Source organism: Rhizophagus irregularis, chromosome 10 (assembly GCF_026210795.1).
Source record: "Rhizophagus irregularis chromosome 10, complete sequence".
NCBI classification, from domain to species: Eukaryota; Fungi; Glomeromycota; class Glomeromycetes; order Glomerales; family Glomeraceae; genus Rhizophagus; species Rhizophagus irregularis.
The window spans coordinates 3,099,167-3,112,974 of NC_089438.1; the positions used below are offsets into that span (position 1 = coordinate 3,099,167).

Consider the following 13,808-nt stretch of genomic DNA (forward strand, 5'->3'; position numbering starts at 1 on the left):
GAATCGAAAATTCGTACTATAATTTAATTTATTTGTTTCGCCTTCGTCCACTGAACCAATGATAATCACAAGAATTTAAGATTAAAAAATGGATATTTCGAGCAAAATACAAAAAATTGTTTAGATGTTGATAATTTATTATGTTTATGACATGTATTAATTAATTTATTATTATACTACTATTACTTTAGATTATTCTATTATTAATTTTATTAGAGTATTGCTAAATATCACCGCTGATGATCGTCACATTACCAGAATTAGGGTAGAATTTTGGGCAGAATTAAAAATGTCATGAAATTCCGCCCATTAATATTTGCTAATGCTGGTACGGTGAAAATCACCTGCGGTGAGATTCAGCCATTTTATTATATTTAATAAACTAAGTAATGTTATATCGTAATCGGATTGAAACCAAAGTTACCAAAGATGTTTCCTTTTTTGATGAAATTTGAATGTTTAATAATAGAAGATACTTTTAATTCTTTTTCATTTTTTAAAAAAATATTTTATATCACGATATATTCTTTTTTCAACGTTTTTAGTTAAATTAAAGATGCGTCAAGAAAAAAAATTTTGAAATAATAATTATTATTAAACAGACTGATTGAATATATAAATTCATTGTATTCCAAATTATATTTAATTTTAATGTTATGTTAATACCCAACTTAGAATAAATAAAAATTTTTTACTAATCAAATTTTAAAAATCTTGCTACTTTTTATCATTATAATAGTGAAAAAAGTACTCCGACCCTACCACAAGGGACTTCCTATGAAGTGCACTATGCTCCGCCCATGAAAGTTACGCATAGCACTATGCCGTTACCGCAACCAACCGGTCCTATCGCGGGACTGCAGCTAAAACCGGTACCCACGAGCTTACTATGAGTAAGCGCCTATGCTCCAACCCTCGCATAGTACTATACCGCTCCAAGAAAATTCCCAACCAACTGTGAGACTGCAGCAAAGTTGGTACTCACAGGCTTACAAAGTAAGCACGCTATGCTCCCACCCGTGCATAGCATCATGCTACTCCATCAAAATATACTCAAAACACCTACAATTTCTTAACGTAAAGACGAAAAAGGTATATGATAATATAAGGAAGAAGAAAAGGAAGGGAGTAAGCGAGAAGGGAGAGGAAGAAAAAAATGGAAGAAGTGAGAGAGGGAGAAATGACAAGAGTGGGAAGAAGAAGGAAGGGAGGAGTGAAAGAGACGAAGGGGAGAGTGAGAGAAAAGAGACGACAAAGAGAGGGAAGTTGGGAAGGTAATAAAGAGAAGGGTGATGAAGAGTGATAAGTGAAACACTTATTTTTTTTCCATTCATGATTATAGATATAATAACATCATTGCGTGATTGCGTGCTCATACCACATATACCACATGATGAGAAAAATTATATAAGAACAAAAATTCACGATGATCCACTTTACACATTAATAATTTAACAAAGTAAAAAATTTTTGCTATCTTCATAGTCATGAACCATTCATATCAGATAACTGTAAATAACGTTAATGTGGTTAATAAAATAATTTATTTAAAATCGTATATACCCAATAAAAATTTATATATGCCCCAATAAAAATTATATATATACCTAATAAAAATTATATATATATACCCAATAAAAATTATATATACCCAACAATAATAAAATGGATAAATAAATAAAAAAAATTCTATGTCATCTATTCTCACTCAATTAATACATTTCTTTTATATATTCATAACTATTAATATTTAAATCATCATAACTTTGAATTTTTATATTATAAGATTCAAATTTTTTCACCAAATCTTTTGAATAAAACAAATCACCTTTTTTCATATAATCTTCTTTAAAAGCCAAATAATTAACCCTACTCTTTTTCATAATATATTTTTCTAAATAAAATAAAATATCATTTTCACTAATTATTTGCATCTTATTTCTAATTAATAATTTCTTAATAAAAATATTTTGAGAATTTTTTAAAAAAATTTCAAAATCATTTGAATCAATCATAAGAGATAAATTTAAATATTCTAATTTTGTAGGAAGAATTTGACCCAATTCTTGTAATAATAAAGAATTAAGTTTAATAATTCCTTCATCATTTTGATCCAAAACACCAAATTTATAAAAATGAATAGAAAGGTAATTAAGATTAATTCCAATACTTTTAATTAAATCAAAAGCCAAATTAATATTTTGACTATTATAAAAACCAGGTAATTTAAGAAATTTGATTTTTGTACAATATTCAGAAATTAATTCAAATAATTGTTGTTTTAAATCATAACTTGTTAAAGAACCAAAACCAACATTTTCTAAATAATCACCAGATTTTTGTAATAATAATTGAAAAGATCTAATTTCAAATAATTTACTTAAAAATAAAGTTCTTAATTTAAATGGTTTTGTAATATCAACAATTTGTTGAATAAAATCAACTGTTAAAGAATAACAATAATGAATATGAACTGAATCTAAAACATTTAAATGTTCAAAAACTTCTTTAAAAACGCTTATATTTCTAAAATTAACATTATGAAATATAATTGTTCTTAAAGTATTTGAACAATTTGAATTTGATAATAAATGATGTAAAGGGGAAATTTTATAAGAAAATAATATTTTTTTAAGATTTTGTTGTAAATTAATTATACGTGATAAAAAATTTTCTATAAAAATATCATCACTTCTCTTTTTAAATTTAAAATGTAATGTTGAAATTGAATTACAATTTGTTGATAATAATAATAAAAATGAATCAATTTTTGTTATATTTGTAATATTTGCTACCCTTTTACTAAATTTTAAATTTTTTATATTATTAATAAAATTGGGATTTTGTAATATTAATTCTACCGTATCATTAAAATAATCATGATCATTATCTGTTGTCATTTCAAATTCAAAACTATTTAAATTTACTTCGCTTTCAATAAATGTTTTAAATAATAATTTGGATATTAATCTTGTAGAATTTGATATTTGACTAAATGTTGAACATGAATTTGATGAATTAACATTCCATTTTTCAACTGAACAAATTATTTTATGTGTATTTAAATTTTTAATATATCTAGGATAATTAAATACTGTATTTAAATTGGAATCTTTTTCTTCAATAATTCCATATTCATTCAATTTTTTTTTATCATTTTCACTTAAATTATATAAATAAATTTCAATAAAATTGAAATTTTTTGTAGGAATTGAAAATGGATCCTCCCATAATAATGGAATTGAAATACGACACCATAATCTATTAACTAAAATGCATGAGTGTAACGTTGAAAAATCATTTTGAAAATTTTGTATAATTTTGTTTATTAATTCAGGTAATCCACCCAAAAATATTTTTGAAGTTGCCATAATCTACTTTGTGAACTGAAAAAAAAGGGGAAAAAGGAAAGAAAGTAATTTGTATGGTCAGGTTACATTAACGCCCAAAAAATTGATCTTCTTGTTACACGAGGAGCCGCATGATCATTTTGTGTTCTGCCAATCATTTTTTCTTTCCTAATACATGTCGTGCGTCAGATGCCGATTTGCGCCGGCCTACATTATCAGCCCAATATTGCCCAATTTTATAATGCCTTAAGTGAGTTGTCCAGCATTACTAAGCCAGCCGTTATCTGACGCTTTTTTTTGCGATTAATGAAATCGAAAATTTTTAAAATTTTCAAGTTACAAAAAAGTTCAATTAATGTTGATTAAATTAATGGTGAAGAATTTGATTAATTACAGGAAAATTATTGATCTGTGATCACGTGACTTCAAAAAATATTAATTATAAATTTTTACGTTAATTGTGCAATAAAAGTAAACCATTTTTGTGAAGCATAATATCAAATTTAGAAAAAAGATAATGTTTCGGGATAATAAGTATTGGATAATGAGTGTCAAGAATAATCATGTTTCGGGATTTTGAATTTCGGAATTATGATTTTCCAGGATTGATTGCGAATGTCGGGTTTGCGTTAACCAGAATTTTGATTGTCAGAATTTCGTATATTGTACCTTTTTTTTAAAGAGAATTCGCACTTGTATAATTGTATTTATATTTCTCTTTATTTCCACTCTTTATTTCCACTCTTTGGTTAAAGTATTTAACGAATTATGAAATTTATCATTTGTTACAATTTTTTTGTCATTTATATTCCTAGTTCTGTTGTAAAGCAGTCCAACGAGGGAAGGGAAACGGACGTTTTCTTGGATTATCGGTGTAAGAAAAGATTTGTAATAAGAAGAGAGAGAGGAGCGCGACAAGAAACACCTGAAGGGATAGACACGAATTGTTCAATTCCCCTTGCAAGAAGTTATCAAAAGGGGAGCGTGAACGTATAGAGGTGATTGATTCATTATTAAAGCGATATAGAGTAGTCTGATTTGCGCTTGGAGTTAATTTTCAGCATAGTTAAGAAAGCGTGCATCAAATAGACTATTGTGGAAAACTTCGTTCACAACTCCGCTCTTTATGTAAAAAAGAGCATGAAAGTTCTGATTGATGAATGGTGGATCGATAATCATGAAAATAAGAGTATAATTTGATTTTCGATAACACTAAGGAGTCCACTTAATGAAGTACTATGAGCGTATTCATAAAGATAATGGTATTGGAATTATGAAATACATAGAGAAGGACATTATTATGTCTTGATGGCAAATGGGCACTTTTTACAATTGTTCCTTTTCTAAAAAACATTCGAAATATTCTATGCGATTATACATATATTTTTAAAAGAATGTTTATCAATTTCATGTTTGTGTTAATTTTACTGATAAGAAGATAAGTGTAAATAAATTGGCCCAATAAGGAGTGAAAGGAGTGATTGGCTTTAATCATAACAATCTTGAGATAACCTATTCTTGTGCGAAATCATTTATCAGATTGGCTGTACCGGATAATTTTATTTTATTGTATGTTAAAATATAAATAAATAAATAAATTATTTAAATTACAAACTAAGAATCTTGAAAAACATCCTATCTTTCTACTCTAATCTTTGTGTTTAAATAATTTATAATAAGGTAAAATTAAGAGTGTTTGTAAAAATACACCTGTATCTAAATATCTAAATACATTATTTAAAAAAATTTAATTAATGATTTTAAAGTTTAATAGCATTTCAACATTGATATAAAAATTAATCCTTACTTTCAAGAATTTCCAATTCATCTTGTTCTTCTGAATGAGGATTAGAATTATTGTGCATTTCAATCTCATCTATGTTAATATAAATTAGCATTAATAAAAGCAACGTAAAATAAATTGTAGTCATTAAAAAATTATTTTATATACCATAAATATCAATATCCTTTCTTTGTTGTTGCATTATTTCTTCTCCATAATAATTACTATTTTGAACATCTAAAGTATTAAATAATAAATTTAATGATATTGATAGACAATTTGTGATAATTAAATTAGTATACTTTAATTAGGTTTACTTACCAGATTTTGAATTTATTTGTAATTTATTAAATACTTTAGATAAGTTTCTGTTATTATCTAGACAACAAATTATTATTAATATAATCATTTCTGTCGAAAATAAATCATGAATTTGACACTACCTTTATTAATTAAAGTATCATTATCTTTTTGACAAACTAATTTATCAAAATCATCAACTAAAAAACATCAAATCAATTAGTTAATGCGCAAATTAGTATTAATTTAATAATACTTACTGTTATCAGGAATGCAAAGGTTATAGGATTCACTGTAAAATTCTAAAACACCAAAAAATAATTAATCATCATTATCTTAATTGTTCAGTTATAAAATAAGAAAATTTAAAAAATAATTTATTACCTTCTAGTTCTTCTATTATTTCAATTAAAAAATAATGTTATTAATAAATTAGTATTCTTTAAATAATTAACTAGGAAAGTAAATAACTAGTATATTATACCTTCTGTTGCATTTCTTGGTTTAGGAAGATTTTCAAATTGATAAACTTTGCTTCTACTAATCATATAATTTTTTATACTATTGATATTACTACCAATTTCTGAACCATTATACTCTTCTGGTTGAATTAATGATTCATTTGATTTACTTTGATAAAAGTAATTAATTTCAACGATTTTTTTCCAAAGTGTGCCAATATTAGGTCGCTTTGATGGATCAGCATCCCAACATTGTATCATTAAATTTTTATATTCTAAAGGAGTTCCTGATACAATTTTTGGTCTTAAACCATTAACAATATTCATAGCAAGATAATAATTATGTTCATAATTAACAAATGGTGGTTGTCCAGAAGAAATTTCCCACATGAGCATTGCAATACTATAAATATCAGATTTAAAAGTCTGCTTTTTTCCAATAATAACCTCAGGTGCTATATAAGGAAGATTTCCATATACACTTTTTAATGGTTTATCCGCAGGTCCACAAAATCCAAGATCACTTATACCAAATACAGTTTGAAATAATATATTTCCAGAATGCAAATCTCTATGAATTGAATTCTCACTATGAATTCGTAAAAGTGCTAGAATTATATTATCAGCAATTTGAAGTCTTTCTTTCCATTTAAGCTGATTATGATTTTGCTGTAAATATTTCCTTAAATCTGTATCAAATTTACGCATTACAAGCATATAACTTCCATTTTCTGGATCTTGTGTTAAACCATAACATCGGACAATTTCTGTCCATCTATTGCTTATAATCAAATGTGACTTAGCCTACAAAAAGATACATTTAATTTTGAGTAAAAAGTTTAGTCATTATATTCCTAAAATATTTCTAGATTACAAACCTCTTCAAACCAATTTCGATTTGCATTTTCAACATTTTCTAATTTTTTAAGTATTATTAAATATTCTCCATATCTTTTTAATCGTTGCTCTTTAGTATCCCATTCATTATACCATCCATTAATCCATTTAGCTGTATAAATTTTAGAGAATCCCCCTTTTGTTAGATATTTAATATTTCGAAAATTATTATATGGAATCCATTCTGGTATTTGATCTGGGCTTATTGCTTTCATCTGACATTCTTGTAACAAATTATCAATATTATCATTTCCAGATGTCCAGTTTGAAAATTTTGCTTTTAAATAATTCCGAACACAATGCTCACAAAATGATGTAGCTAAACATTCTTTATTACAATTTTCACAAATTCTTTTTGTTCCTTCATTAATAATAAGTTTATCCCCATCATAGGATATAGTTAGAATATTTATTGCTTCAGATTTTTCATTTTCTGTAAGCGATTCATCAGCAAGAATTGTTTGTTTTTTAAATTCATATTCTTTGTGTATATTATTGTAAATACTAAAATTTACTAAAGAATATGCTCTTTTAATTGCAGCATGAACTTTATGAAAATCAGACATGCTTAAATTTTATTAAGAATGAATGAAACAAAAAAAAAATTCAGAACGAGGTTATTAGTGTCATAGCGTCATAACACTTTACTTAATAAGTTAGTTTTATAACCTAATGAACGTTACATACTGTAAATCAAAAATGTACTACCTGATATATCTATATATATGTATATCTATATGTATATATCTTAATCTGTGGTACTGATTTATTTATCCGAAAAACATTCTATTGTTATGTGTTACACAAAAAAAAGTGATACAAATATAAAAGGAAATAAGTAGCTCAAAAAGGATTAAATGGATAAAGAAGAAAGGAAGGAAAAATTGCATGGGCTAAAGACCCAAACCGTCTAGTACGTGATTTATTTACACAGATTCATAATAAGTGACAGACTTCTACGATTTCCGTTTACCTAGTATAATATTATATTATAAAAAACGTATATTTCATTTTAGGAATTGAGTATGAAAAAGTACTATTTACATTTATTATTTCTCAAATAATAATTTTCATATGATACAGAAATATTTTTTCATAAAATTTTATTGAAATATGAAATAATAATTTAAATAACCCTAATCAATTATTTTTGGTTTGAATGAATTTTTATTTTATATCATATTTTACTATATGTATAGTACTTATTATAGTATAAACTTGATGAATAATTAACAAGCAGTTTAATAAAGCATTATAAAACAGGAGTGAGACAAATTCTTTGCATATAAAATTTTATTCAGATAAGGCTATTATTATAAACTGAAGTGTTACGGAAAATACAACAAGCAACTAGACAACTAGGCCGGAGAACCTACTAATAAAAATTAAATAAAAAGAATGCACATTTCTCAATTATACACCAACTCATATATCTGTTCCATCTGCAAATACAACAAATAATAATCCTCTTTGCATAATAAACGATCATGATTTCAACAAAGGAAAGAATAAATAAATCACATCTTATTATATTAATAGTGTTAAGATCTGGACCAAGGTTAATCCGTCAATCCGGCGGGTATCCAATTCGAAATTCATTTGGATCATCCGCTAGAATTTCAGTCGGATGACGGATGAATCCGGATAAAAAAGCGGACAAATTCGGATAATTCGTTTACTGTCAGGATGCTATCATTGATATGCCGATCATTTCCTTTTTGGATTTGATAACATTATTTCCTTTTTTGGAATTATAATTCTGGCCGGCACTATAAACTCAGCCAGAATTAAGCATGAATCCAAAATCCATAATTCATCCGGGTCGTAACACTAATTATATATACAATATCCATCAATTCGTGAGAGTGTAAAATAACGCAAATTAATATGACGTCTCAGCCATAGACCTATTCATTTGTAGGTAGTGTTTCTCTACTTCTTACGTTGAATCCCTTCTTTGTGGAACATACTACGTGTCAAGCGCATTAGAACCTGGATTTGTTCGACACTTACATTGCAACTTTTTTTTCGTCACAAGTCAGGTATACAAATGATTTCACAAGTCTCATGAGCATCGAGTCTGGAATGGTATATCAAGTTACTGTAAAAGTGCAATTGATTATCTTTTACAAAAGATTATTAAATAGTTGAATTTTTCATACGCAGTCATACGCACGTGATCGTAATCGATCGACAGTAATTCTGGCTAAATTTGTAATTCCGGCCGGAATTAAAATATTGAAAATTGTGTATCACTAGTATCATGTCTCGTGATACCACCGGAATTATAAATTTGCCAGAATTACGTTACGATCTGTGGATATTCATCTTCGGAGCAAGAATGAATTGGGTGGTACAATATTTTTGCAATTAGCTGTAAGAATAGAATCTTTATGATAATTCATGAAACATTGTATTAGTCTAACTTCCGCAAGTTTATGAAGGATATTAATAATTATTAGCTTATCCTTTTCTCATAATTAGTTTGCACAAATATATTATAATTAAATGGACTCACATCTATAAAAAAGCCATTACGTGATAATTTAAGATCATTGTAACCAAAATGAAGGTAAATAATTTACTGCCTTAATCATATTGTTTACATGACTTAATAAAATCTTTAATCTTATCTTTATCCTTAATTATACAAAGGTTGACCTCAACTACTAGAAGATTTCAATTTTGAAGGATTATATCTCGTCAGTTCCTTTAACTTCAATAAATGTAATCAACCCATCTTGAAATAGTCGAAATTATATTTAAATTAACGATCTTTGATTCAATAATGTTTCTTATTTTTAAGTCCTGGGAAGTGGAATGTTGTTATGTGGTTCAATATCAGGATCCATATGAGAATTTAATAAATCTTTATAAAGTTGATTCAAAAGCTTTTGTAAGGACTCATTTTGTGTAAAATTCTTTAGATGATGATAAACTAATTAAAGGTAATAAATTTTGTATAAATTTTGTATATCATTTTAAAGTTATTATCTATAAAGTTTGAATACATGTTCCCAAATTTTAATTTCAATTTCCTTCATTTGTAAATCATTCTCTTTTAATAAGTGAAATAACGATTTTTCGGGTAACGAAGAAAGCCAAGTGATTTAATTATTTTTTTTCAAGAGTTTTAGCCATTAAATTTGTACATAATTGTTGAAGTTCTAATAAATTGTTAGATTGAAAACTTTTCGATATGTTAGTTCAAAATGTTGTTATATCCACCAGTATTGTTGTTAATTAAATATTTTTTAAATACTGTAATCATGTTATCAACAATAAGATTTTACTATAGTATCTTGTTATAAAGGTTTAATAATTTCAAATATTAAAATTTTTGACATTTTAAACTTATTAACATGCATTAATTTACCTTAAAATAATTTGAAAGGTTTCTAGTGAGATATTAAAGTTCTCCGTGAAAATAGAGAACGGTGAAATAGGGTATCAATCATATTTGCACGAAATATTCTTACGTTGGGATCTTCATTTCAATAGTGACGCAAAATTGGATAGAAATTTTTAGGTATAGTTCAAAAGAAAAAAAAAAAAGAATTTATCGGATCATTTATAGTTTATATAAAACATGCAAACAGAATATGTTTCGTCCATTTTTTTTTTTTGAAAAAAGGTTATTATTGATTTATTCACATATCATTCTATTTACTTGACCATAATCAAATTTATTTTTTTTAAAAAAAATTTTTTAAATAATGCTAATGAATAGCGTAAAACTAATAAAAATCAAAGTTAATGGGTGGAATCATTTTCGAAAGGAATAAAGTAATAAAATACGTTTTATTTTGCAATTAGATGAAGAGCCGGCAATAATATTAATATGAAGATTAACTTAAACTACATCGTTAATATTTCGAATAGTAAATGAAAATAAAAATAACATTAATTACATTTAAAAGCTTTTCTGTTTTTGCTGTTTGAGAATTCTTATTACATATTAAATGATTATCAAATTGCTTTACACAGTTTTTTTTTGCATAATTTTAAATTTAACTAGAACTGATTTACTTGATATTGAAAGGGTTATAGATCCTTCATCAGATCTACACCCCTAGTTGTCAAAAGAATTTATTCACAATCATTAGGTTTAAAATTGAATTATGTAATGAGTTCTTAAAAAAATTTGTCATGAATAAGTAAAACTCATTCAAAGCTTTGATAAACACTATTAATGATTTGGTTTATTTTTAATTTATTTTTACTTATCATTATCAAAAAAAAACACTAAGTTATACCTCTAATTGAAATTTATTAAAAAATTTAGTAAAAATTTTATAATAGTTAAAATCGAAACTAAAATATAATCTTTTTATTATATGTTAAAATATAGAAATTTTCTAACTATCATCGGGGGTGATGATCACCGGTGACTGAAATTATGACAATCGACCAGCATTAAAAAAAATATAGTGCCGGTAAAAATTGATAATTTTGGCCAACGGTGATGATCACCCCCGGTGATTTGAAGTAAAAATCTAAAATATAAATAAATAAATAAATTATTTAAATTACAAACTAAATTCTTGAAAACATGCTATCTTACTACTCTAATCTTAGTGTTTAAATAATTTATAATAAAGAAAAATTCAATTGAAATAGTGTTTGTTAAATATAAATCTGTATCTAAATGTCTAAATATATTATTTAAAAAATTTAGTTAATAACTATTTAAAGACAAATAATATTTCAAAATTGATATAAAAATTAATCCTTACTATCAGGAATTTCCAATTCATCTTGTTCTTCTGAATGAAGATTAGGATTATTGTGTACTTCATCCTCATCTATATTTAAAATAAAATTAGAATTAAAAAAAAAATTGTGATTACAAATAATTATTTTGCATACCAATATCAATATTCTTTCTTTGTTGTTGCATTATTTCTTCTCTATAATAATTATTTTGAACATCTAAAGAATTTTTGATATTCAATTTGTGGTAATTAAATTAGTTACTTTAATTTAGATTACTTACCAGATTTCGAGTTTATTTGTAATTTATTAGGTACTTCGGATAAGCTTTTACTATTATCTAGACAACAATTTATTATTAATATAATTAATTATTCATGTTGAAAATAAAATAAATTTGTAATTACCTTTGTTAATTAAAGTATCATTATCACTTTGATTAACTGATTTACCAAAATCATCAACTAAATAGTATCAAAATATTAGTTAATGCACATGATTTAGTTTAATATCAATCTAATAATACTTACTGTTATCAGGAACGTAGAAGTTGAAAGATTTACTATAAAATGCTATAAGTTCAAAAAATAATTAATTTTCTTAATTATTTATAAAATAAGACAATTTAAAAATAATTTATTACCTTCTAGTTCTTCTATTATTTTGATAAAAAAAAATAATGTTATTGATACATTAATATTCTTTAAATAATTAACTAGGAAAATAAATAACTAGTATAATACCTTCTGTTGAATTTCTTGGTTCAGGAAGATTTTCAAATTGATGAACTTTACTCGTAAATAATCTGCTGCTATTTGTATAGTTTTCTAAATCACCTATTTCCAAACTATTATCTTCTTCCAGTTTGGTTAATAATTCATTTGGTTTATCTTGGTAGTAAAAATTAAGTTCTCTTATTCTTTTCCTAAGTGTTTCAATATCTGGTCTATTCAATGGATTAGCATCCCAACATTGTATCATTAAATTTTTATATTCTAAAGGAGTTCCTGATACAATTTTTGGTCTTATACCATTAACAATATTCATAGCAAGATCATAATTATGTTCATAATTAATAAATGGTGGTTGTCCGGAAGAAATTTCCCACATAAGCATTGCAATACTATAAATATCAGATTTAAAAGTCTGTTCTTTTCCAATAATAACCTCAGGTGCTATATAAGGAAGATTTCCATATATACTTTTTAATGGTTTATCGGCAGGTCCACAAAATCCAAGATCACTAATATAAAATTTATCTCTAAATAATATATTTCCAGAATGTAAATCCCTATGAATTGCATTTTCATAATTAATTCTGCAAAGTGATAAAATTATATTAGCGGCAATTTGAATTCTTTTACTCCAGGTTAGTTGATTATGATGTTGTTGTAAATATTTTCTTAAATCTATATCCATTTTATTCATTGCAAGCATATAACTCCCATTAGATGGATCTTGTGTTAATCCAAAACATTGGACAATTTCTGGCCACTTATTGCTTATATTTAAATGTGATTTAGCCTACAAAAAAAAAGTGGTATTAAACTTTTTTAAGTACAAATTATCTTTTTAAAATATTTCCAGATTACAAACCTCTTCTAACCAACTTCGATTTGCATTTTCAACATTTTCTAATTTTTTAAGTACTACAGTTTGTATTAATCCAGATTCTCCAATTCTATTTAAACGTTGTTCTTTAGAATCCCATTCATTATAACATCCATTAATCCATTCTGCTGTATAAATTTCGGAAAATCCACCTTCTGTTAGATATTTAATATTTCGAAAATTATTATATGGAATCCATTCTGGTACTTGATCTGGAGTAATTACTTTCATCTGACATTCTTGTAATAAATTATCAATATTATCATTTCCAGATGTCCAGTTTGAAAAATTTGCTTTTAAATAATTCCGAACACAATGCTCACAAAACAATGTAGCCAAACATTCTTTGTCACAATTTTCACAAAATTTTTATTGCTTTAGCTTTTTCATTTTCTGTAAGCGATTCATCAGCAAGAATTGTTTGTATTTTAAATTCATATTGTTTATGTATATTATTGCAAATATCAAAATCTATTAAAGCAAACGCTCTATTAATTGCAGCCCAAACTAATTTTTCACGAATATAAGACATGCTTAAATTTTAATAAGAATGAAATCTGAAACAAAAAAAAAGAAAGAAAAAGAAGTTAGTGTCATAACGTCATAACACTTTACTTATCAAGCAAGTCATATAACCTAAATAAACGTTACATAATGTAAATCAAAAAATTGTACTACCCGAGTATGTGGTAC

General features: G+C 25.6%; 3 protein-coding genes across 3 annotated transcripts; 1 reads left to right on the forward strand and 2 right to left on the reverse strand.

Moving 5' to 3' along the window:
- Positions 1 to 1,156: 1,156 nt before the first annotated feature.
- On the forward strand, positions 1,157 to 1,455 carry OCT59_002173 (uncharacterized protein; the record flags this gene model as incomplete). Its single annotated transcript, XM_066144317.1, has 2 exons — positions 1,157 to 1,274; positions 1,343 to 1,455. The coding sequence occupies 2 exons, from the start codon at positions 1,157 to 1,159 to the stop codon at positions 1,453 to 1,455; spliced, it is 231 nt and encodes a 76-aa protein (XP_065995490.1).
- A 257-nt stretch (positions 1,456 to 1,712) lies between these two features.
- OCT59_002174 (uncharacterized protein) lies at positions 1,713 to 3,371 on the reverse strand (the record flags this gene model as incomplete). The annotated part of the gene is made up of 1 exon (XM_025331294.2): positions 1,713 to 3,371. One exon carries the CDS (start codon positions 3,369 to 3,371, stop codon positions 1,713 to 1,715), a length of 1,659 nt encoding a protein of 552 aa, XP_025189917.1.
- Positions 3,372 to 5,066: 1,695 nt separating this feature from the next.
- OCT59_002175 (uncharacterized protein) lies at positions 5,067 to 5,542 on the reverse strand (the record flags this gene model as incomplete). Its single annotated transcript, XM_066144318.1, has 4 exons — positions 5,067 to 5,074; positions 5,158 to 5,226; positions 5,302 to 5,370; positions 5,455 to 5,542. 4 exons carry the CDS (start codon positions 5,540 to 5,542, stop codon positions 5,067 to 5,069), a joined length of 234 nt encoding a protein of 77 aa, XP_065995491.1.
- Positions 5,543 to 13,808: the final 8,266 nt, after the last annotated feature.